This window comes from Schistocerca piceifrons, chromosome 3, assembly GCF_021461385.2.
Source record: "Schistocerca piceifrons isolate TAMUIC-IGC-003096 chromosome 3, iqSchPice1.1, whole genome shotgun sequence".
Taxonomy (NCBI): domain Eukaryota; kingdom Metazoa; phylum Arthropoda; class Insecta; order Orthoptera; family Acrididae; genus Schistocerca; species Schistocerca piceifrons.
Genome location: NC_060140.1, coordinates 239353822 through 239378973, shown reverse-complemented (window position 1 = coordinate 239378973; position 25152 = coordinate 239353822). Strand labels below are relative to the sequence as shown.

General features: G+C 43.4%; 1 protein-coding gene across 1 annotated transcript in view; it reads left to right on the top strand.

Moving 5' to 3' along the window:
- Window positions 1-531: 531 nt before the first annotated feature.
- The window catches only part of LOC124788546 (protein TMEPAI-like), a 183603-nt gene continuing 158982 nt past the window's right edge, over window positions 532-25152 (top strand). The window contains exon 1 of the mRNA XM_047255817.1: window positions 532-769. Within this exon, the coding sequence (XP_047111773.1) occupies window positions 532-769 (238 nt within the window). The remainder of the gene's footprint in view (window positions 770-25152) is intronic.

Genomic DNA, 25152 nt, shown 5'->3' with positions numbered 1-25152 from the left:
AAGTAACCGTGGTTAGGCAAGCCACAGTCCAGGCGAAGTGCCGTAACAGTCCGACGCACCGCAGCCGACGGCACGTCCGTCTTGAAGACCAATTACCACGGTAAGTACTGAGACACTTCCAGTACTATTTTTTTTCATGTATTATAAATGTGTGTGTCGGTATATGGAGGGACTGAGCTGTGAGCTGCGAACAGGCATAACCGTGTTCCTGACTCTAAGCTTGCATGCGGAGGTAGATCCATGTCCTTCCTGTCCTTGGAAAGCCAACTCTCTATCCGCCTGTACAGTGAATCGTGGTCTGCTTTCTTTTTTCCTTGCATGGTGTTTGTACTGCACAGAAAGTTTAAAAATGTGTACTGTCTAATTTCCTTTCTTAAGCATTAAAAAAAAAAGACGTCACTACAAGCTGTCAATCACGTCTTAACTTATGTACAGATGAGTGTAGAGGATATGGGCACACGGCAAGCTGGGTGGTTTCTAACAACTAGGCGCGCGCGTGTGTTGTGTATGTAGCTTTGGAATGGTGTGCGTATGCGGCTAGCCTTGCCCCGTTATGCATGCTGCGCCCGTGAGCATGTGGGCGACCTTTCCGCCGCCTGCTCCCTTATCGCGCGCTGCACTACGTACGTAGAGCGGCGGCTGGGCGTCGCGCAGTACGTGTTGCTAGCGCGCCGCCGTCCGCCGTCTGGCTCACCTCCGGTGCAGCTTTTGCCGCCGTCGCTGGCGCAGCAGTACATTTTCTCTTTCAACAACCGTCGCACGCCCGCCTGTATGTACAACTCTGCTTTACATGCGTCGCTCGTCAACCTTCTCTCTCGCATTCTCTCTTTTTTTCTTTTTAACCAGCTTATCCACGTTCTCAAATGCACACGTTGTGATAACATAGGTCCGTTGCACTTTTTTTTAAAGTCCGATTTCAAGTCGTTTTTTCAGTAGACAGCGTTACAGCACACGACTTCTTCGGCTGCACTGACAAAACCATGATTTGTTCTTTCATCCGTTTTCGCTGTGTAACTCGTTGCGTCACGCACTCTCCGTTGAGTAGTCAGCTGTACAGCTTCCAGGTCTCAGCTGAATGTTTGTTACCCTCCCTGGTGAATAGTTGCATTCGCAATATTGGACAGAGAGAGAGGGAGCGCACTATGTTTCATCACATTATATACTATAACAGTGCTGTGATACTTGCATTTCTTACGTGGATAGTCTATCAGGACGTGGCCGGTCGAATTACAAGGGCTAAATTGAAATTCATGCAAACGTACTCACTCATAGCTTTTTTATTTTTGAAATTTCACTTCCTATTGGGTTGACTTGCTTTTACACAAAGACAGTATGTAGAAAAAGTGATGCATTTTTCGTTGAACCAAACAGCCGAATCATCGTAAAAGAGAGCCAAGTGTCCAAGTGGTGCTCGCCCACTGATAACTTCTATCGTTAATGCTGACACATTTTCTCATAGACTTCTTTATCCATCCATGCATTATTGTCTTATTAATAGTGTCATCTACGTACAAGTATGGTTCTTTGACAGCTTGCAGCAGTCCAACAAGATCTGGATTTCCGAACGTTGCTTCTGCCCGTAGTCCATTATTTACCTGGAGGAATCTAAAACACACAGAGATAGATTTTCCGCAACGACGTACACGGTTTGACGATCAACTGCAACTAGTAAATACATTGTGATCCTTTCCATTTGATGTTAATCTGCTTCAGTACTAGCACCGAACGACTTCTACAGCAGTGGCAAAGTAGGTATTTAAAACTTGCCCCTGAGAACAGTAACAGAGATTGTGGTTGGTAGCTGTGGTTCACTGTACGACAGTAGAATCTTTTGGCTGGAACGAGATACTAAATGTGAAGCTTGTGAATGTCTGAAGTGTAATGTGACAGTGTGTGTGTGTGTGTGTGTGTGTGTGTGTGTGTGTGTGTGTGTAAGAGGGCGGAAAGAAGTAAGAGAGAGCTATAGCTATACATAGCAAGCTGCAGGAGTATTATACGATACTGCGTTGTCTCGAAGAGTACTAATGCAGCTCTTTATTTTTTTCATCTTTCATATATCATTTTATCTGTACGCGCGCGTGTGTGTGTGTGTCTGTCTGTAGAGAGAGAGAGAGAGAGAGAGAGAGAGAGAGAGAGAGAGAGAGAGAGAGAGAGACATATACATGTCATTAATAAATTCTGAAACCTGCAGCAGCACAAGACAGCGATCGCCGTTCCCAGTATTTGCTAAATGAAGAAGAGACAGAAAAACATTGTCAAAAAGAGATCTCTGTGAGAGACAATGGAGAAAGACAGAGAGTGAGTGAGACAGCAACAGTGAACACGAAACGGACACGAAGTGGCTAGACTAAGAGACTGGAGAGAGAATATCGAGGAGCAGTACAGCTCGCCTGAACTGTGCTTCAGCGGCGTCGATTTCTACAGTGCTCGCCTGTAAGAAGGACTGTAGAGGGCGTTCACTGGAGCCTGCGGAAACCGACAGGGGCCGTGTGCGGAGCGAGAAGAGAAGAGAACAAGCGCACGTGGGCGTCCGTGCCGCGGTGCAGCTGGCGGTGTCGGCCCGTGCGGCCCTTGGAAAGGAGGACGTTGGCCGACGCTCTCTCCTATATGTCGCCACAGTCGCTGTCCATGGAAGCACGTAAGTGTGCGTCCGCCCGGCGGCCTGTGGCCGGTGCGGCGTGCCGCCTGGTTTGGTGTGGTTTTCATTTGACTGGTCTGTCGTAGAGTTTGATGGCTTTGCTTTGGTTTTGGTGTGTGGTCTGATATGGTTTGATTGTTGCTGGTAGCTGCAAACGGTACGTCCGGGACGGTACAGAGTGCACTCGCGTCCTAACGCAGGCGACTCGTCACCTCCTTCGCTTACTTTGCGAATGCCGCCGTCGGCCGACAGAACTAGGCCGGTGTCGGCCGTGACTGCTGCACCTTGCCTTACCCCTTCCGCCGCTGCAGGCTTTCCTCCCCCGCCTCGCCTCTCCCTTCCCCGGCAAGCTTTCTCACCTCTTCCCCCTCCCTGCAGCTGGGCGCCCCCTACTGCACAGCTCAAACACGTAGAAGGCCGGCAGTCGAGAACGGGTTACTAACCTTACGTCGTTCTGTCCACCGGGGACGCTGTCACGGCAGTGTCACCCGCTCTAAAGTAAGGAGGAGTCCGATGGCTACACAGCCCATATGCTGATAAAAGCTTATTGGTCAGCATAGACAAAAATTTATGAAAAGGGCCCATCCAATCGCAAACTATTCTTATATGAACGCAGAGTCACTTCAACTGTTCTTCAATTAGTCGGTAGGCGTACAACTCAAGTGACATCGACTAGATTTTCAAAGCTAATTTTGCGAAGATCTACTGAATCACTGAAAGCCGCTTTTCTAGACGTTTAACTTTTCCTTACATATTTCGCTGTGTGTGAAGTGAGTCTCCCCGTAAGCTCCTACTAATACAGCGCTACTCACGCTACGTACAAGTATTAAATGTGTTCATTTAGTTCCGAGCTAAGATTATCATATAAACTGCAATTTTTATATCGATACCCTCGATGATTAATACGCTCCATCTGGTAAGATAAAAACGACGCAATAAGCGGTGACGCAGTTTATTTTTAAGTTTAGCGTGTTACCAAAATGTTGATGTCGATAGAATAGAAGTTTGAGCGCCCTTGTAGCAGACAGAGTGTTGTCAGAAGACGTCGACTGAGGATGACGGCTTAGAAACGGGAATCGTTCAAAAGTAATTCGAGAAAATCGAACTTTCTTATTTATGTCGTTAACAAAAGATCACGGAAAACAGTGAAGAGGCAGTATGTAAGATTCTGATGGAAGTTTAAGGGGCGAGTTTTAATTTCTTGCGGGCTAGAGCGCCCTTCTACCGTTACCATCGACATTTTAGAAGAAAAACTAAAAGTTGTTGCTGCATCATTAAGACGTCCACCATAGCGGCGGTACATTTAGAATTCACTTTTGTTTGAGGATGGGCTCTCGAGAAATAGAACTTTTGTTTCTCACATATCTAAACACCATTCAGAAGTGGTTGGCACGCGGTTGATCAACTTAACTGTCGGACTAAGGGGGTGTACGGATACCGTAGCGCAAAAGATTTCTAAAGAAATGTGGGAAAAAAATAGGATCCGTGTGTGCCTCGGTTTCGTTTCGCGGCCTATTCCGACTAGTCCTATTACCTGGGGTGCGTGGCCATTTCGTTTCTGCGTATGAAAAAATTAAGCTCTTTCCTTCCCTCATAGCGGAAGATGCATAGCCACCACACAACAACCAACATGGTCCTAATAGCTCTATACAAAACCAAGAGTGGTAACTGGCGTGCCGTGCGACATAGCTACAATGCAGATTATGAAGGGATTGTTTCAGATGGTAGTATTGTCTTTTAGTAGTTTGTCACCCACATGATTCTTACTGTGATATGAAGAAAATACTATTGGATATTAGAATACATTTTCATTAGTTAGTAGTAATCCTTTATAGTAGACTATCGACTGTTAGTAGCACTGTAGATTGCTCGTAATATCTTTGGCGTATTCTTAGATAAAAAAAAATTACAAAGTATAGTACTTGTCTTTATGTAGTTTGTGGTAATCTTTCATATGTTTGAACTAGACACTTTCTTGTAACATCAAATTACTTTTCGTGCTACTGGATATAAATTTAGACCCTAGCACGAACTAAGTGTAACACCATGGGCAAAATTTAATTACTCTGGGCATAGACTGAAGTAAATACGAAATAGCGTTCAAGTACCACCAACTGTGAATTTAAACAATTTTTATACAGAGTACTTACATTCAGCTTTACACAATAACGATGTAGTAATTTTTGTAGTCTCAGAACTGCAGGAACACAATCCCATTCCTTTCCTCAATGTGTACAGCTGTTGGCTATCATCAACGTATTTGTATATGGCAGCATTCCTTAGTGAATGTTGCTCCATGACTCCCTTGTGCCGTCACAATTTCCTAAGATAAATGCAGCCAACTTTTCCGCTTTTTTCTGTCAACACTGATTTATCGGCTTTGAGAGCAACCGCCTACTGCCTGTATTCTTTGCTACGGATACTGCTGCTTCATTCGATATAAGATATGTATTTATTGTAACTGTTTCGTCACAGGTGAAGGGCACGTATTGACTGAAAGTGAGGCACACGTGACAGCAATACTACTGGCTCGAAATATTTTTTCGGTGACGGGACAAACTTCAAGTTTCACTGTCGAAACCGCTTCTGTTAACGCTGTAGATACCTGCTGAAATAATTTTCTGTTGGATCGACCAGCTTGTCGTGAGGCGTTTCTTATACGTAGGCCCTGCTTCTTTTAACTCGACAAAAAAATAAATTTGAAGAAATTTTAAGTCAAACGTCTGCTTCAAAATTTCTATAATGGAGCTGTTACAGAATGTTCGAATGACTAAACTTTCTAACGCTATATAGCTACTGCAGTCTCAATACTCGAGTTATTTAAGCGATCCTATTCGTGGACATTGTCGAGTGTAAGCGCGTTTTCTAGATTCGGTATTTGAACTCGGCAACCAGTGTTAATGTAGCCTCCAGGAGCAAGCAGTAATCGTTTAATACCTTAGGTGACGAGGATGAAACGCTGTTAATATTATCAACAATCATAGTTTTTTTCAGGATAAGGATTCCTGTCAGCATATTAGTCCTTCATTTGAATGACAAATTTTTACATTTCGTATAGATTAGACATTTCCTTAGTACGTGACCGAATCCATCCACTTAGTAAGTTCGGTAACTTTTGTGGATTGTTGAGAATTGGTTTGTAATTTCTGAGCTAGACATCCATGAGATCCTAGATGATTTCATGACGGTTTATAACTGGCGAACTAGGAAGTCTATACAAAATCGGATTTCAGCATTATGGTCTTGAAAATCATTTTAGCCATACTGTGGGCATGCGGCGTGTTCGACGGGTGGGACCTCCGACGCTGAAGGATGCAAGTAGTCCACAGCGTTCATGGTTACCTCTATAATAACCGTGAGATCCCAGGAAAAACAATTGGAGAAACCCTGTAGCATGGTACTACGACAACTGGCCGAAGTATGTGCTGCGGAACATGTGTCCAGACTGATCATATGGATAACGGCGTATCCTGAAATGACCGTGGACATGATGCAACACGAAAGTCGTTGATGATTCAACAGCTTCCCGTGTTTTATCTTCTCATCAGGACTTTCAAGTTCCTCTGACACCTATCTATGCGGCTGGATCAGCACTGGCACTTCTTCAGGTCCTTAATTTTGCAAAACTGTGAGATGAATTGTCTGCTAAAAAGCACTTGTGGCTTTCTTGGCGTTTCCTGTGTTAGATGCGCCACGGATCCTCCCCTCTCGCTTTATAGAGCGGGCGAGCTATCGACATCCAGTTCATCGGATGAATCGCAGAGGTTCTACGTTTTGTCGCTAAACAGGATTTCACAGTTATTTGTCTGTCTTCCACAAATGCTGCTGACACCAACAAATGAACATCACGAATTCTTCACTTCTTACAAGCCAACCGTTCCCAGCCACTGGGCCCTCTGTATCCGCCTTTTATCGAAGTCGCGTACGAGTAAAGCACACCTTTCACCCATCTCTACATAATCACAGAATGGGTCCACAATATCTTCCCCGTGAGCTGGGTATGGATGTGTTTATTCTTTCCTGTTTCACTGGTGGACATACATTTTTGGAAATTACAGTGGACTCGTATTTTTAACGTATAGAGAATTACATCAAAAGGGACACAGAATATCGACGTAAGCAACACAATTTGTCAAGAGGACTAACTGTGACAACGAATTGTACGTTTTTTTCTGCACTCTTCTCTAAATTAACTGATGGTTTCTGCTGTCTATTCGTCGTCAGTGATACTAGTAGAAGAAATTTTTCTTAATAGCTAAGATGACTGACGTAAATTTTATGTTATGTATCTTTCTTCTATTCTTCTAGCGCAAAAGGCCGCTGAAAAAAATCTTTTCATTATTACCGTTGTAAGGAAACGATTAGGGGCCTGCTTCCAATTCTCTCCTTTTTTACTTCTTGGCACTTGCCACAACCCTCATCTTATACTTTAGCTACTTCCTCTTTGACGATAAGCACTACAATGAGACCCAAAATGATAATTTAATTATTCATTTGTTTTCCGTTACGCCCCTTGCACACCCTGTTTCTATCTTCTCTCTCGTGATAACATAGTGTGAAGATTTTTCATCATCTCATTTTCTCTGGAGTTTCTGGTACTATTTTTTTCATAACTAGTTCTTCATGTTGTCTTTTTATGTTTCAAAGAAAAATTTTTCATATTTTCATCACCCGTCAAGATCTACTCTCCCTTCCATCTAAATATTGAATTCGTTGACTTTTTTTGTCGGAATTCCATTTGTGCCTTGGAAGACTTAGAGAGTAAGCTTTACATTGCTGTCTCATTCCTGTCGTACAATCAAATATGGACAGTGAGTTCGTACAATCGTACATTGACATTATTTGGATATGAGTCACAGCCTACAAGTTATTTCTTCTTAGTAAGGTATCAGCTTAAAAATGATACCTTCAACTAGTTATTTGTTTCAGTCTAAATACTGTGTTTCTCTTATCAAAGCACTTTCACGTTACCGCAGCAGTTCATTACCATTTTTCTGTTGTAAGTTTTTCTAACAAATGTTGGTTGTCTGTTAAATAGGTATAGATCATGTAGATACAAAAATGTAACTGGATATGAAAGTTTTTTCACGTAATATAAACTTGCTAAGAGAGGGAAGAAATTATAAGTGGCTTTCGCCGTAAATGCGTTCTCACAAGATCAGGAAACTAAGCTTGGTTTTACCCGTGCGTTAGGCTGTACTGGTCTCCGAAACGTATTTGGAATCATATTTTACACATAAAATGAACGGTTAATCTGATACTGCGCTCGGTCACACAGACTAGCTCGTTATGTCGCAAAGATAAATTGAAATCAGAGTAGGCTTAGGCGCAAGCTTGCACTTTTTGTTTCTGTCATTTTTTCTAATTCTCATTCTTGTGTGTCTTAAATCTGTCCGATTTCTAGATCTGTATTTTCCTAATTTTTTCCCCTACGCTAATTAGCATGTGTCCTGCAGATTTTTGTTATGACGGAAGTCGTTAAGCAGTCTTCTCCAATACTGCTTTGCAGTCTCTGCACCTTTTCGATCTTTGACTTTTCTATCGATCTGTAATGTGTCTAACATTCATTTTATGTATCGCAAAATTAAAAGTTCGATTTTCAAGCCCCTTTGCCTATTGAAGTTGCACATTTTCATAGACGTTTTTTGATCTTTACAAATGTTTATAAGTGCATGTACGTAACATAATATTTTCACTCTTATAAGGTAGTTCGTTATAAATCCTTATAAACGGTCAATTGTTTGAAGAAGAAGAAGGGACTTCTTGCAGAAATGTTTGTTTTTTGTGATTTAGACTTAGTGTTGCAGAATATGAAGTACCTTTTTACGTAGTGAAAGTTACATTTAATGCATTTTTTGTGTATTAATTCACGATATTTTCATTTCACTCACTATTTTTACGCATTTATAAAATTTACCTCTTTTCCCTGTTTTTATCGTGAATACAAACGTCATATGTCAATGCGTGATGTGAACGTTGTTGCATGTACTTTTCTTACATTATTTCCCATAATATTTCGTGTACTGAATAATTTACACATTCAGTAATCTTAGTATGACACCTTTACTCACCAACTTTCTGCTGCCGTTTATATTTTATCAACTGTTTCATCTTGCAGTTTCGTACTAAGTCATTTTTCTTATGGTCGTGTACCTTGTATGGACGTGAGCCATGCTTTATAACATCGTCTACTTTACAGGGGTAAGTTATGAATTCCCTTTTTGTATCTTGCGAACTTCGTAGTTTCCCATGTCTCAAAGATCTCCTACTTCTTATAATTTGTCCTAGTGGCAATTCCCATCGTCATCCGCTTTATCGGTTAGCAGAAAGGTTTGTGGTTGGTTGGGGAAGGAGACCAGACAGCGAGGTCATCGGTCTCATCGGATTAGGGAAGGACGGGGAAGGAAGTCTGCCGTGCCCTTTGAAAGGAACCATCCCGGCATTTGCCTGGAGCGATTTAGGGAAATCACGGAAAACCTAAATCAGGATGGCCGGACGCGGGATTGAACCGTCGTCCTTCCGAATGCGAGTCCAGTGTCTAACCACTGCGCCACCTCGGGTTAGCAGAAAGTTCTGGTAAGTTTTCCCTCTTGTCCTTGCGGTCTATCTTCTTTCATCTTTAGATGGTTTTATCACCAAGTTTTTGTGTTTCATTTTCTGTGCACAGTATTCTTTCTTAACTTTTTTCAGCATTAAAAAACTTGTACTATGTTTTAATAGAGAGCTGGAACTTTATAAAAACTGGTAAGAGTATTTAAAAGTACTGGGATCATTGAAAAGTAACTGCAGCTTTCTATTTCGCTAACCTTACGTTTTCATATGAGGTCTCGAAAAATAAATTCTATGCTTGTCTTTATGAGATGTGCGGTTTAATGGTGATTTAGACAACGAGTTTTAATTTTAAACGCGTGGAACAACTGGATCTCTGCTCGCAACATAGATCCATTTCAGCATCAGAACTGCGCCTTGTAAAAGCCGACACACACACGCACACACACACACACACACACACACACAACGCGCGCGCGCGCGCGCGCGCACGCACGCACGCACGCATCCCTGCCAAAATTTTTGCCATAGTTCTCATGGCGTTCCATTTATCTCTTTCCAAGTTTTTAAGCAAAACTCAGTAATCTAAAGATACAGTCAATTAGTACAGGTAATAATTATGGCAGTCTAGCACCATGAGCAGGAAAGCGATGCGTGGAAGAAGCATTTAAGAGACACTGTAGATATTCGTGTACGCTCGATGAACTCAGCACCAATTACACAAGAACAACGGTGGGTAGCGCTGCAAAATGTGTAGATCATCGGTATCTCTCCAGGACGATTCCTGCTCCTCGTAGTCATGCATCGAGTTGGTAAGGAGTGACTGTCTGCTCAAAATCGGCTACTCATTATTGGTGCCCGTGAGGTACCTTCTTGCAAACCAGCCGCCAATCACGTCGCGAGTGGGTAGGTAATATCAGTTCAAAATCCTGAATACGCTGTGGACTGCACATGTGGGGAAACAGGGGCTTTAGCGTCATCTGCTAACATCAGAAGTTAACCTGTTCACGCCGAACTCACTCCTTCTGCAGTAATGGATTTCATGCTTTTGTGTATTCTTAATCTCTATTTTGTTGCTTGCCTTGTTTTCGCGAGACACTGCATAGGTTGCAGTGGTACTTTTTTCCTAATACTGTTCTCCCACAAGAGAGACGAAATATCTGAAAGCATAAAGGTATTTAGCTTCTACAATACCTAGACAAAGAAAAAGCCTACTGTACATAAATGAGAACATGAACAGATAAAAATTTAATGAAAATTATTTGAACAGTGCAAAGAACATATCTTTTTAACGAGAAAAATAATTTTCCGAGTTATTTTGCACCTATAAAGGAAACAAAATACGAAGAGTGAAGTAAAAAGGCGCTAATTCCCGTTTTCTAAATATTAGATGGTATCTGAAACATTTGTTGTCGTGTCTCCACAGTTGTGCGTAATATTACGTCGATAATTTGTTAGTTCCACCTAATTACAATGAATAAAACAAATTTTTCGTGCCATAGACATATCGCCTTCGTTTTTTGAAAATCGTCATCAGTGGCCTGAAATATATACAGGTTTGAGTTTATACAATTTTGTTTCACACATTAGACGTAGCACACTGAGGCTAGGAAAAAAATAGTACATATTTCAGACCACTGATGACGCCTTTCAAAAAATGAAGGTGAAACGAGTATGGCCTAAAAATATCGTGTTATCCAGTTAAAATTAAGCGGACGTATATGAAAATTTCCAACTTAATATTGTTTGACTTGTTCGTAAGTATGTATTTTCTCGAACAGATAAATGTAGATTTTTCAAAATGTGAGGACGACAAATCTTATATTCCTTACTTTCTCAAGAGTGTGTAGAATTTATCGCACGACCTTTGTCAAGAGCATCTACATTAATAAACTCTGTGCTCCCAGATGAACATGAGTGTTAGCGTGCGAATTTCGGGATACGGGGAGGCGAGCTTGACCCGATCGAATCCGCCTCGTGGATCAACGACGAGAGCTAGTGAGCCGGTCAGCCTGGAAGTGGTTTTTAGGCGTTTTCCCGCATCCCATTGGGTTAATATCCGGCTGGCACCTACGATCGGCCTCAGATACATGCTAGCAAACGTTCAGAAAATGTTTTCACACTTGAAGAGGAGATTTATTTTAGACGGACACTGATGCGGTACACAGATTCTCGAGTGTTTGGCGTGGAAGTGGAGGGGGGAAGGGGGAGCTGAATAAGAGACTGATGGATGTTTAGTCTCTTTAAACCTATAATCATTATCGGCAATAAACTGTATTATTTTTTAATCAAATGAGACTATTTCGTTCTAGAGACTTTTTCAAATCTCAAACATCTATGATGTGCACATGCAGACTGAAGTGGTGAACGAAAATTTGTACCAAGGCCGCGATTCGAATCTGGGTCTCCTGCCCACTAGCAGACGAGCTAACGACTGCGTCATCCTGGCCCAGTGGCTTTGCACAACTGCACTGACTACCGTATCACGCCTCTCTCCTCATCTGATTAAAGTGCCTATGCCTAGGTTCCAGACAGGAACACCCATCTCGTTCGATGCTGAGGTGCTATTCCAGTACAGTTAGAGAGCCGCTGCAATCACGTACGAGTTTGGCGGAGGTACCAAGTGGTCTGAGCCGTTAATGGAGTCTGGATTGAGGAGGGAGACGTGTTACTGTATCCCTTGCAGTTGTGCAAAGCCACAGTGCAGGGTGGCATAGAACCTTCGTGGCAGATTAAAACTGTGGGCCGGACCGAGACGCGAACTCGAAACCTTTGCCTTTCGCGGGCAAGTGCTCTACCAACTGAGCTACCCAAGCACGACTCACGCCCCGTCCTCACAGTTTTACTTCTGCCAGTACCTCGTCTCCTACCTTCCAAACTTTACAGAAGCTCTCCTGCGAACCTTGTAGAACTAGCATTCCTGAAAGAAAGGATATTGCGGAGACATGGCTTAGCCACAGCCTAGGGGATGTTTCCAGAATGAGATTTTCACTCTGCAGCGGAGTGTGCGCTGATATGAGGACGAGGCGTGAGTCGTGCTTGGGTAGCTCAGTTGGTAGAGCACTTGCCCGCGAAAGGCAAAGGTCCCGAGTTCGAGTCTCGGTCCGGCACACAGTGTTAATCTGCCAGGAAGTTTCATATCAGCGCACACTCCGCTGCAGAGTGAAAATCTCATTCCAGGGTGGCATAGGTTAGCGCATCTGCCTAGTGCGTAGCAACCCGGGTTCGAATCCTGGCGTTGGTGCAAATTTTCATTCATCGTTTCAGTCTACACGTCCAGTATCATAGCTTGTTCGTGCATTCTGTTACTATACGTCGACTTTTCGTAATAAGGATGGGGCCTCATAACATTTTCAACGTTCAGATGCCAATCTGCAAAGCAGACACCTCTCACAACACACGCCATTTTGGCACGCGTAAGCGAAATCGACAATTTGTGGCAGGCGAGGTTCAGTACAGGTATGAAACATCAGGAGCGCTGCAGCGGACTCGCTTGCTACGAGTGGCCGCTCGAGACGAGGATGTATCTCGTACAGAAGGGGCTTCACTGCGGTCTCGAGCGCTCGCCGATGAGCGGCTAGATGTTAACATCGCACGCAGCCGCACACGATCGCCGTGCAGAGGAAGCGTCGGCGGGGCTGGAGACTGTGCAGACAGTGCACCGCGAGATTGGCGCGGACGGCTATTTCCGGCGAGCGCCACCTAGCGACGCCGGCGGAGCGTCTAGCAACAGCGGCGCGGAGCCTCGGTGCAGCCGCGCCGGCGCTGTGCTGCCGGCGAGGTCACCGCCGCGGGCCGCAGCCGCCTCTCCCGCCAGAAATATTTCCGCTCTCTCTCTCCTCGCGACTGCCGCTGCACGGCCCTCTTATCTCTATCTGCTGCACAGCCCGTGCCGTCGCGGAAGCTCTTATCTCTCCCATTACCTCGCAGCAACAATCCCCTCACTCGCATACTAGTGGTTGTCGTTGTAGACATCACACCCGATGACGTTTCTACATCTATATCTACATACTTCACAAGCCACCGTAAGGTGCGTGGTGGAGGATACCCTGTGGCCTGCACCAGTACCAGACATTAATTTTCCTGTTCCACTCTCAAACAGAGCGATGGGAAAGCGATTGTCTGAATGTTTATGGACGAGACCTAATCTCTCTGATCCTATCGTCATGGTCCTTGCACGAAATGTACGTCGGTAGCAGTAGAATCGTTCTGCAATCAGCCTCAAAAGTCAGTTCTCTAAATTTTCTTAATACTGCTCATTTGACTTCCCAAAGCATCTCCGAAAACCTACGTATTGTTCGAATCTGCCGGTAACAAATCTAGCAGCCCTCCTCTGAACTGCTTTGATGTCTTTTTCAAGCCGACCCGGTGCGGATCCCAAACATTCGAACAGTAGTCAACAATGGGTCGCTCTAGTGTCGTACATGCTGTCTTCTTTACAGTTATACCACACTTTCCTAAAATACTCCCAATAAACCGAAGTCGACCATTCGCCTTCCCTACTACAATAGTTAGATGCTCTTTCCATTTCATATTGCTTTGCAACGTCGCATCTAGATGTTTAATCGGTGTGACCGTGTCAGGCAGCACACTACTGATGCTGTACTCGAATTGTTCTTGTGGTCTTCAGTCCAGAGACTGGTTTGATACAGCTCTCCACCGGCCACTGTGGCCGAGCGGTTCTAGGCGCTTCAGTCCGGAACCGCGCTGCTGCAACGGTCGCAGGTTCGAATCCTGCCTCGGGGATGGATGTGTGAGATGTCCTTAGGTTAGTTAGGTTTCAGTAGTTCTAAGTCTAGGGGACTGATGACCTCAGATGTTAGGTCCCATAGTGCTTAGAGCCATCTGAACCATCTGAATCTGCAGCTCTCCATGCTACTCTATCCTGTGCAAGGTTCTTCATCTCCCAGTACCTATTGTAAACTACATCCTTCTGAATCTGTTTAGTGTATTCATCTCTTGGTCTTCCTCTACGATTTTTACCCTCCAATACTAAATTGGTGATCCCTTGATGCCTCAGAATATGCCCTACCAACCGATCCCTTCTTCTAGTCAAGTTGTGCCACAAACTCCTCCCCAATTCTGTTCAATACCTCCTCATTAGTTATGTGATCTACCCATCGAATCTTCAGCATTCTTCTGTAGCACCACATTCGAAAGCTTCTATTCTCTTCTTGTCTAAACTATTTATCGTCCATGTTTCACTTCCATACATGGCTACACTCCATAAAAATACTCTCAGAAACGACTCATCTGCTCTGACTTACATTTTTCTACATTTGGAACTAGCTGTCATTCACCACAACAACTAGGAAGTCTGTCTAAATCATCTTGTATCCTCCTACAGTCACTCAACGACGATACCTTCCCATACATCACAGCATCATAAGCAAACATCCTCAGACTGCTGCTTACATTGTCCGCCAGATCATTTATGTATACAGAAAAAACTGCGATCTTCGAGCCACTCACATACCGGGCAACCTTTGACGCTAGTCTATCTTGTGCACTTATTTTAAATTAATAACCTCAGCAACCCGTAGTCTGATTTAAAATAGTTGCTACCTGAGGTTTAAGGAGCGAAGATGTGACGACGTCGTGATAAGCACTGTCTGAATACAGCCGCCACAGCGTTCCACTCTCCGTGGCGATAGAAAATCACGTCGAAGTCTCTTCCTCTGACGGAAACACATGTAAAAATTCTGATGTTCGCGGGTGTTATAGATCTCTATAGCGTGTCTAGGCACGTCAAAAATTTCTTCTTACTTCTAATTAGGGCTAGAGTTACATTAGTGAAACTGATCACATCTTACCTCTAAAACTATAGACCTCTCTGAAATATTTTATTTTTCATTTATTAGCAAAATACTCCTCTCAGCAACGGTTCTTACCAAAGCTGCACTTCACATTGCGTTATATATTAGATTTTTTTCTTTTCAATTTTGTCAATATTTAACTCGTAACAAATGTGGAATTCAATGTCAGTATCTCCTAAAATTCACTTACGGTGTACACTACATGATCTGTAGTAATAGGACACCTATTAGTGGACATTTATGGAGTGTGTCCATCCTTCGTCTTCATGACGCATTGAACTCTTCTGAATACTCTTTCAATGGAGATTCTGAATGTCCATGGAGATATGGCAGTCCGTTCTTCCTCAATAGCTGGAATCAGAGAAGGCAATGATGTTGATCGCTCGGGGCTGGAGCGAAGAGGGTGTTCTAACTCATCCCAAATATGTTCCATTGGTTTCAGGGCGCGACTCCAGGCTGGCCAGCCCATTTCAGGAACATTATTCTTCACAAACCACCACCTCACAGATGCTGCAAGAATCAATCAACATCTCCGAACTATTCTTCTACTGTACGCAATACACAATGCCGTAAAACGTATTCATATCCTTCCGCATTCAGTGTTTTCTTCAGCACAGTAAGAGCACCTCACCGTAACCACAAAAAATACCCACATACTGTAACACTACCTCCTCCGTACTTCACAATGGGTACTACGCATGATGCCAGGTAACATTCTACAGGCATTCGCCAAACCCAAACCTTACCATCGGATTGCCACAGGGTATAGCGTGATTCATCACTCGGAATCACTCATTTCGTCAGCCACTTCCCAGCTGCGTCACTCTTTACACTACCTCAAGTGTCGCTTTGCATTGACTACGGAAATGTGAGGCATATGAGGAGCTCCTCCACCATTATATCCCATTCTTTTTACCTCCATATGTACAGTCATTCTGCTAATTGGACTGCTGGTAGCTCTTTTGGAATCTACGAGCGTTTCCTTCCACTGATTTCATGCGATTTTTTACAACCACCCTCCGCAATGTTGGACGGTACCTGTCTGACAGTATATGAGGTTTGCCTGGTTTTGGTTTCGCAGTTTCTACTTCATCATCATGTCACTAACAGTCGACTTGGGCAATTTCGGAAGGACTGAAATGCCGCTGATGGATCTGTTACTCAGGAGATATCGAATGACGTCCATGTTCGAAGTCTCTGAGCTGACCTGACTGACCCATCCTGCTGTTATTGCTTTTCTAGCGACACAATACTGCCCGCCTCCTTTTCTGCTGCCGGATCTGCCTCTCGTAATATCTACTGCTCAATTTCGCACTGCACAGGGGTATCTGGATACTTTTGATCCGATAGTGTAGATATCTGCTGTGTCTTCTCCCCTACGCTCCTATTTCGCCTACTTTCATCACAGATCGTAAGGCACGTGAAGCTAAACGTTTCAAATCATTTTCTGCAACAGCTCACTGGGTACTGGCAGGCACGGTGATTTGTGTAGAGCACAGTGGGAGCCGGTAATGCCAGGTCCATACTGATGTAATGGCAGCAGTCTAGCCCGCTAGCTGTCAAATGACGATATTAAATCGGACTATCAACCATTTGGCGCTTCTTACTGTCTTCAAGAACTGGTCTTCCTCTACAACTTTTGTCCCCAACACTTCACTCCATTATCTTGTTAACTATTACTGGATGCCTCAAGAGGATTCCTTTCAACCTATTCATCATTCAGTCAAGATTTCTTCTTTCACCTAGCGAGATGACACAGTAGCAAGACACTGAATTAACCGCCGTCTGGCCATTCCGCATCAGGTTTTCCGTGGTTTCGCTAAATCGCTTAAGCCAAGTATGAGAATAATCCTTCGGAACGGGCATGACCGTCCTCTTCCCCAGCCTTCCATAATCCGAGATAAAAGACTGTAAGTCACTAATTATTTGAAATGTCGCGATTTTAAAAACAATCGTTTTTGCCACATTGATTATCATTCTTAAACCAGAAGAGATTGGCGATTCTAGGCGCTACAGTCTGGAACCGCGTGACCGCTACGGTCGCATGTTCGAATCGTGCCTCGGGCATGGATGTATGTGATGTCGTTACGTTAGTTAGGTTTAAGTAGTTCCAAGTTCTCGGGGACTGATGACCTCAGAAGTTAAGTCGCATAGTGCTCAGAGCCATTTTTGAGCCAGAAGAGATTGTATGTGTAGCTATTAAGATGCAACAGCACAAATATAGTTATTTTGACATTCTTGACAGTGAGAAAACTAGCTAACACAGTGTTATTGCCATTTTATCTTTCAATCATACTGAATTTCTATTATTAGAGTCTTGTTTCTTCATTACTGGTTCAAGCAAACCGACTAAGTGTCCGAAGTATTCTGACAAAATAAGATAAAAACGTTCACACTTTCCATATCTGTCCTATAAATTTTACCCTTCAGCAGCTCCGTCTAATACCATGGATGTTATTTCTTGATGTCTTCACACACGTCCTCTCTCCTGTCCTGTTTCCTTGTCACTGTTTCTATTCGCGGATTCTCCTCGCTGCTTGTTGTATCAGTCTACCTAATTTTCAATATACCTCTGTAACACCACATCACAAACGCTTCGATTCTCTTTTTTCTGTTCCTATAGTCAATGATTATTTCCATACAATGTTATGCTGCATGCTCAGAAATTTCTTCCTCAAGTTAACGCAGTTGCTTCACACTAGTAGTCTTATTTTGACCATGAACCTCTTCTTTGCCTGTAATAGTATGCTTCTTATGCCCTGGCTACGTCCGTCGTGTTCTTTTGCCTCCAAGATAGCAGAATTCCTTCACTTCGTTTATTTCGTTGTCCCCCATTTTGATGCTAGTTTCTCACTAATATCATTTATCCTGCTTCTCACTATTTTATTCTTTCTTCTGTTTTCCTCGATCCACAGTCTTTGTTCAGTAGACTGTTCATTCCTTTCAGTATCCTATAAGTCGTCCTTTCTTTCACTGAGGGTAGAAATGCCATGAGCGAATCTGATCATTGATATTCTATCGATCACTACAGATATGTAAATCAGTTAAAGCCTTGTTTGCCCCACATATATCTTTCTACTTTTCAGCTCCGGTGTCCCCAAATTACGGCGTTTTCTACGTTTTCCCCCACTCATATTATGATAAACAACTATGAAAGCAACACTCGCAATTTTCAGTTTCGTCTTCCATTTCTAGTAACGCGAGAGCGAAATATGGAACTTTGCTGCACACATACGAGCACTCTTCTCCATTCTGCGCTTCCCTGCGCCACACATTTGTGGGCGACGCGTCCCGTGTGGACGCCGCTTTATAGCTCGCTTTCACTCCTGCATCTAAGCTTCTGCTGCTCCTCTGTCTCTTCTACATGTCCAGAGCTGCCTCTTCCAGGGGTTAGGAAATACTATCTGAAAGAACAGCAGCTTCAGTGTACAGTAAATTCTCTGAACGCATTTCCGAACTCAAATGTATATTTATTCATTCCGGATAGATTAATCATCCTGGTACAGCATCGTTTTTGAAAGGTTCTACTGCTAGCTACATACACAGATAGCCTAGAGTTTATAAAAACTTGATAAAAAATTTTAGATGAGTGTTGGAAAATGGGAACAAAAGTTGTTGAATCGTATTTGAAATAAAATAAGACAGTAGTACATTCAAAACTTCATTAATAGTGAACAAATTAGTGTAGTATATCCGCTTTCATAACCTACAAAAATCGGAACTAATCAAGAAATGTTATTTCAGTAAGATGTGCAGTGAACAGGTCTGAAACAACAGCTCTAAGGAGAGCAAAAAGATGTCTAACGATGAGTTTTAAGTGATTGTAGACACTCCTTTGGATAAATTTGAGTTTTTCTCTAATTCTAATAGTAGGCTGCTCCATTTGGGTGGGTGAACGTTTGTATATCAAACAACATCGCAAATGGCTTACCAAGATACTGTCTTCTGCATTAGCTGAATGTATTCCATGTTAATCAGATTTGCCATACACGTGTCATGAGTCGATACTAAGTTAGGAATATGAGAAAGAAGGATATGCAAAACCTAAATAAACGACATAAAATATTTCAAAACCGAAGGAAAAAAGGAAAGTCAGAATTTTTTAAAGTAGTTCTCCGAAGCTTCGATAAAGAACGTTTTTATGTACACCGCCAAATGCTGATACAGAACTTTATTTTCATGCTGATAGTTCAGACTATTTCGTCATCTGACTGCAATAACGGGTATGTGGCATATAGCATTTCAAGTTTTAAAATTTGCCGGAAATGAAGAAACTAGTAACAGCAAAATAGATTTTTTTTAGTGTATTTAAAAATGTGTTGTTTAATGTCCGGTCGACGTCGGGTAGTTTGTCACGGACACTTTCCTGACTCTGGTAAAATCAGCTGTGACCTCGAGTGGTTTGGGGAAAATGGCAGTACTTAATCATTGTGGCTTGACAAGGCTGTGTATCTTACATCCCCCTGCACAAGAATCGTTTACCTGCTTAACCATGATCCATCTCACTCCAACTGAAATAGACGAGTTGGTTCAAATGGTTCTGAGCACTATGCGACTTAACTTCTGAGGTCGCCTAGAACTTAGAACTAATTAAACCTAACTAACCTAAGGACATCACACACATCTATGCCCGAGGCACGATTCGAACCTGCGACCGTGCCGGCCATTGTGGCCGAGCGGTTCTAGGCGCTTCAGCCTGAAACCGCGCGACGCTACGGTCGCAGGTTCGAATCCTGCCTCGGGCATGGACGTGTGTGATGTCCTTAGGTTAGTTAGGTTTAATTAGTTCTAAGTTATAGGGGACTGATGACCTCAGATGTTAAGTCCCATAGTGCTCAGAGCCATTTGAACCTGCGACCGTAACGGTCGCCCGGTTCCAGACAGTAGCGCCTGGAACCGCACGGCCACTCCGGCCGGCAACAGACGAGTTGCTCGTATGGTTTTCCACCACACTATTTCGTTTTTCCATCATACAGGAAAGGGCCGGTATTAACGTCACGGTATCCAGTAGGTAAGATATTTTCGCCATTGATCCAAACGCGATGTCAGCAAGAGAGAATATTCTGTTTTGGTAGACTGTGCAAACAGTAAAAGGTCGTGACCTGCAAATATCCCTGGCATTGGAAAGTTCTAAAGAATCTGAATCAGAGCGCAATCGAGAAATTTGTTACGCCTCCATCGTCGTGCCCTCGCTGAAGTTATGCTGTCCAACGCGGAGTCGTCGGCCGTAAGCAGACAATGCTGGGCCGGGTCTGTATGCATTACAGTTCATCTTCTATGGCTTGTCACGCCGACAAAAGGGAGAAGAGAGGGCCAGAGAAAGAGCAGCCGCCGCCGAGAATTTGGGGACTGTTCCCGAACAATGTCCATTGAACTCTGGCTCGATCGTTTCGACTCAAGGACGCTGATTTTTACGACGATGGGCCTGCATGTTTACATCTCTTGGGAGTTTAGTCGCGCTATAAACTTTTTCTCGCATAAAAACCTCTTGACACACTCTGCCCCCTCGCTGCGATTGGCGCACAGGGTGTTACGTGGTTCTGCATCTACGTTTAACGCCTTTACGTGTTTGCTAGCCCACCGCAGATTATTTGAAAAGGGCAAACACAAAAGGTATTATACATTGACGGCTTGAATTTGGCAACAGCGGTACACATTCATGAGGGCTTTTCGGGCGTAACGCTGTATCACAATTAAGTTACAGCGGCTCATGAGTTTTAAAAACAATTGAATACAGACCCATACATCCTGTGCGCAAGGTCAAAGCGCCCCGCGTCAATAATACGAATAATAGAAAAACAAACTTATTTCAAACCACAAAATATTTTGAAAAATTACACAATTTAATAACCATAACATATATTGGAAAAGGCTGCTCTGCACCTCTGCGCAAATTTTTGCTCGCACTTTTTCTGTGAAGGCTTCATGAATACGAGGCAGCGAGTGATAAGACTTGTGCCACGTGCTTGCTACAACGAGCAGAACTGTCCTTCAATTCATTCAACAAAGTTAGAAGATGAACGACTCCCAAAAAACGCACCGAACTCCAATTTCTTTATCGTGAAGAGGAATGGGATGCACCAGGGACGGTGTGCACACTCCATATTTCCCAGAACTTAAATTCTTGACTTCCCGACGAATTCTACCAACAGTCACAATGGACGACACGGATGATTGAAGAGTGCAAATCCAGATACGCCGTTATCTCGTAAAGTGCATCAGTGCGTCCTCTGGCGTGTACTTCGTGTACTACCAAAATGGTACTACGTTATCGCCAACAGATGTCGTGCGATGCGCAGCTTAAAGTTCTGTCTTGGTTGGTTCACTTCTAGGTGCAATTGTTGACCCCTAAAGGCGAGTACAATGAGTGCCAGGATCTGAACCATCGTATTATTCTGATATATCAAAGGAGGAAAGTGACTACTCATCAACCGAAAAGTTTTTATGACCGTCACACACATTTAAAGACGGAGAAAATATGTAACAGCGAGGACACCAATAGACAGTATTGCGTAAAATTACGGAAACAAGACTGGAAAAACTTCCGACTCATCACTAGAAATTCGAATCGCAGATCAGTTGGTAAGAAATCCAAACGCAAAACAACGTAAGTATTCAATCCAGAGTGTGTCACATAATCCTCCAGATGGAGCTGCGTTAGTGTGTATGGTTTATAATGCTGTTCCCTATTATGGATTTCAGTAGCTGAAATACTACGTCACCCTTGCAATCACTATGTTGCTTAGAACCGCAGCTTGCTTTAGAATTAAAAGGCGAAAAATGAAATTCGTTAAAGATCTTCAAGTAGTAAGATAAAATGAAAGAATGTGGCTTAAACAATTTTCTGGAACGTTAATGTGCGAAGCTGATTCATTCTGAAGAGAGGAAATCTTGAACTTGAAACAAAGATTTTCATTTGTGAAACCAGTATCATCATTTATTTTAATTATGACAAGTAAGTCAACATTTAAAAAGAAACCTGTTGTCCGAATATGTAACAAGCAAAACAAAAACAAACCTTGACTCTTAATATTTAAAAAAAATGTATCAGATCTTGGGAGATGATTCAAGTTTGTCATGTAATATATCAAAAAACTATTTTTCTACAACTGTTAAAGGCACTACTGAACGAAATTATTTATAAACTACCTTATTCCAGCCTTGTTACCAATTACTGCCTGAAAATGGCTCCGGCCAAATGTTGCGAAGTTTTCGTGACACACCAGCCGACGCGACTCTTCAGCAATTTTGATACCTTGAACGGTGCAATATTAGTGCTGTTAGGAACATCAGAAAAAACTTACATGGCACGATCTTATGCCTCAGTGGCACAAAACAGCTTTCTTGTTTGTATACTCACAAACAGAAAAAAAAGAGTGCGTGCTAATAACCGCATACTCTGCAATTACTTGTGGTATGTTCCCACGTGAAACCTCTACATCTTCTTCCGAGACGCAAATAACACTCCAGACATCAGACGTGATTGGTTTGCAAGTTTGGTTAGTGGCTTAGGACCGTCTACCACTATGAAACACAGTTTTATCTTCTTTTTCACCTAGCGTGACAGTTGTAAGGGTACAGATATCGATTGTTTACCTGACGGATTGAGCCTACCCTCACGTTTCGTTGCTACAGTGCAGCTGCGTCGCTGATGCGGATGCCCCGTAGTTCTAGAAGGGACACATTGGTGCCTGGAGATCGCCTGGCGCGAAGGAGAGAGCCAGTCGCGCTAGAGCCATCACCCGAGTAGGAAGCGTGTGTGTGCGAGAGAAGCGATCATGGATAAATTAGTAATTTTGAAGCTCAGGATTAACTTTGTATCGGAGGAGTTGTTATATAATGAAAAGGCGATCGTACAGTAAGGAATCGGTGATGGTAAGCTCATATAAGATAGTGATAGGTGAGTGACTGTAAATGTAGAGCGGGTGCGATCAGAACAAGCAGGGACTTACATCCGAATTTAAAATAAAATAAATTAACAGTACCGTACAAAAGTGTTCACATATTACTACCTCTTCGTTATTATTAGAATATTTTGACAGGGAATGAATTACAGAACAGTGTGAGAGAATAGACAGAGCATGCGTCGTAGGCTCACGGTCAAAACTTTTGAGTTATCGACGCATGTAGCTTGAGAGTAAGTTCGCCCTCCAAAACTGGTTACTTATGAAGTCCGACACATAATTTTCCAACAAGCCAGACTATAGCAAGTAATAATCAAACATAAATCAATGAACAGTACGGACTGAGAGTTTACTGTCGACAGCAAAATATAACCCATAGAGGGACGTTCCTTGTCTTCTACAACTCGACAATAATGTATGATCTTCTTTGAAGCCAGTGCGTTACCTTAATAGGATTTTATAGAAACTTCGTATTGATGAAAAGCTCTCATGTTATCAGGAGGGTGGCAGCGCTGAAAAGCAGCTACGCTTTGGAAGAGTGTAATATTGGTCATCTTCTGGCGAAGACAGATGAAGAACATGAGCTTCTACATTTATATAATTTGAAAGGTACCGTAACCCTTTCAGAGTGAAAGACGATAATGTATAGATATTTGAATTACCGTGTAGCCAGAAGCAACAATATGAAAAAATATTTCGCGCCGTGTCCTTTTCCAATGAGGGTTGGGATTGGACATTAGGGTTATTCATCCGTACCTCCACGAATTCAGAACACAAGTGCACAAATACTATAAGACGTGGAGAAGGAGGATATAAATCAGTGGATAGAGCATATTTCCAAGATATACCGTATTATTCCCCGCTCTTTTGGCTGCAAAACCCTATTTTTCAACATAATCTCCGTTCAGTGAGATATCCGTACGCCATATCTCTGAGAGGGCCTGTACGCCTGTATAATACCACGCCTTGTTGCATCACTAACCTGCTCATCATCCACGAACTGTTTCTCGCGGACCGCATCTTTCAAAAAAATGGCTCATATGGCTCTGAGCACTATGGGGCTCAACATCTGAGCTCATCAGTCCCCTAGAACTTAGAACTACTTAAACCTAACTAACCTAAGGACACCACACACATCCATGCCCGAGGCAGGATTCGAACCTGCGACCTTAGCGGTCGTGCGGTTCCACACTGAAGCGCCTAGAACCGCTCGGCCACACCGGCCGGCCTGCATCTTTCATTGAGCCAAACAGTGGAGGTCGGAACGCTCGAGATTCGAGCTGAAGGGTGGATGAAAGTCCAATGAAGTTTTGTGAGGTGTTCTCGGGTGCGTAGAATTTTGAGACGTATTGCTTTGTGTTGGAGGGGTTTGATTGTGATGCGTCGATCATCTCTAATGAGAGTGTTTGTACGTTGCAACATTGCAGGCGTCACAACTGTGTGCGGCGGCCTGCACGCGGAAGATTGAACAGTTTTGTGCGACCTTGTTGCGATGGCAGACGCCTCGTCCAACAACTCTCCGTGCTTTTGTTCACTTCCAGGTCTACAAAGACATTCTGCAAGCGCCCATGAATATCTGCGATGCTGTGGTTTTCCTCCAAAAGAAACTCAATTCCACCACCTATCGGAACTTCATGAAACTGTAGGGGTTGGTTGCTTGATTTGGGGGAAGGGTCTAAACGGTGAGGTCATCGACGCCATCGGATTAGGTAAGGATGGGGAAGGAAGTCCGTCGTGCCCTTTCAAAGAGTCATCCCGGCATTTGCCTGAAGCGATTTAGAGACTAATGGAAAAACTAAATCACAATGGCCGGACTCGGGTTTGAACCGTCGTCCTCCCGAAGGCGAGTCCAGTGTGCCAACCACTGCGCAACCTCAATCAGTATACTATAGGGGGCTGCAGGAGGGATATTCCACAATGCCCAACAACAAAATCCGCGATTTTTCAACTGAAATTGGCGAGAAAAAATGCGTTGCATTACTTATTGAACGCCCCTCGTAAGCGTTTGTTACCGCCTTCCGTGCAGTGCTTGCTGAGCGGTAAACGTAGTAGTTCAGGCCCGACCACTAGTGGTATCTTAAGCAGCCGTAACTCAAAACACCTCCCCCCTCCTCCCTCCCCCCTCCCCGGACCGCAGCTAAAACTGACATGGTAAACTGTCCACATAATAGTAGGATACACAGTCTGCTTACAAAACAGATTAAAAGCGCTGTCCATTTCGACCTCGGAGTTGTACAAGCACCGA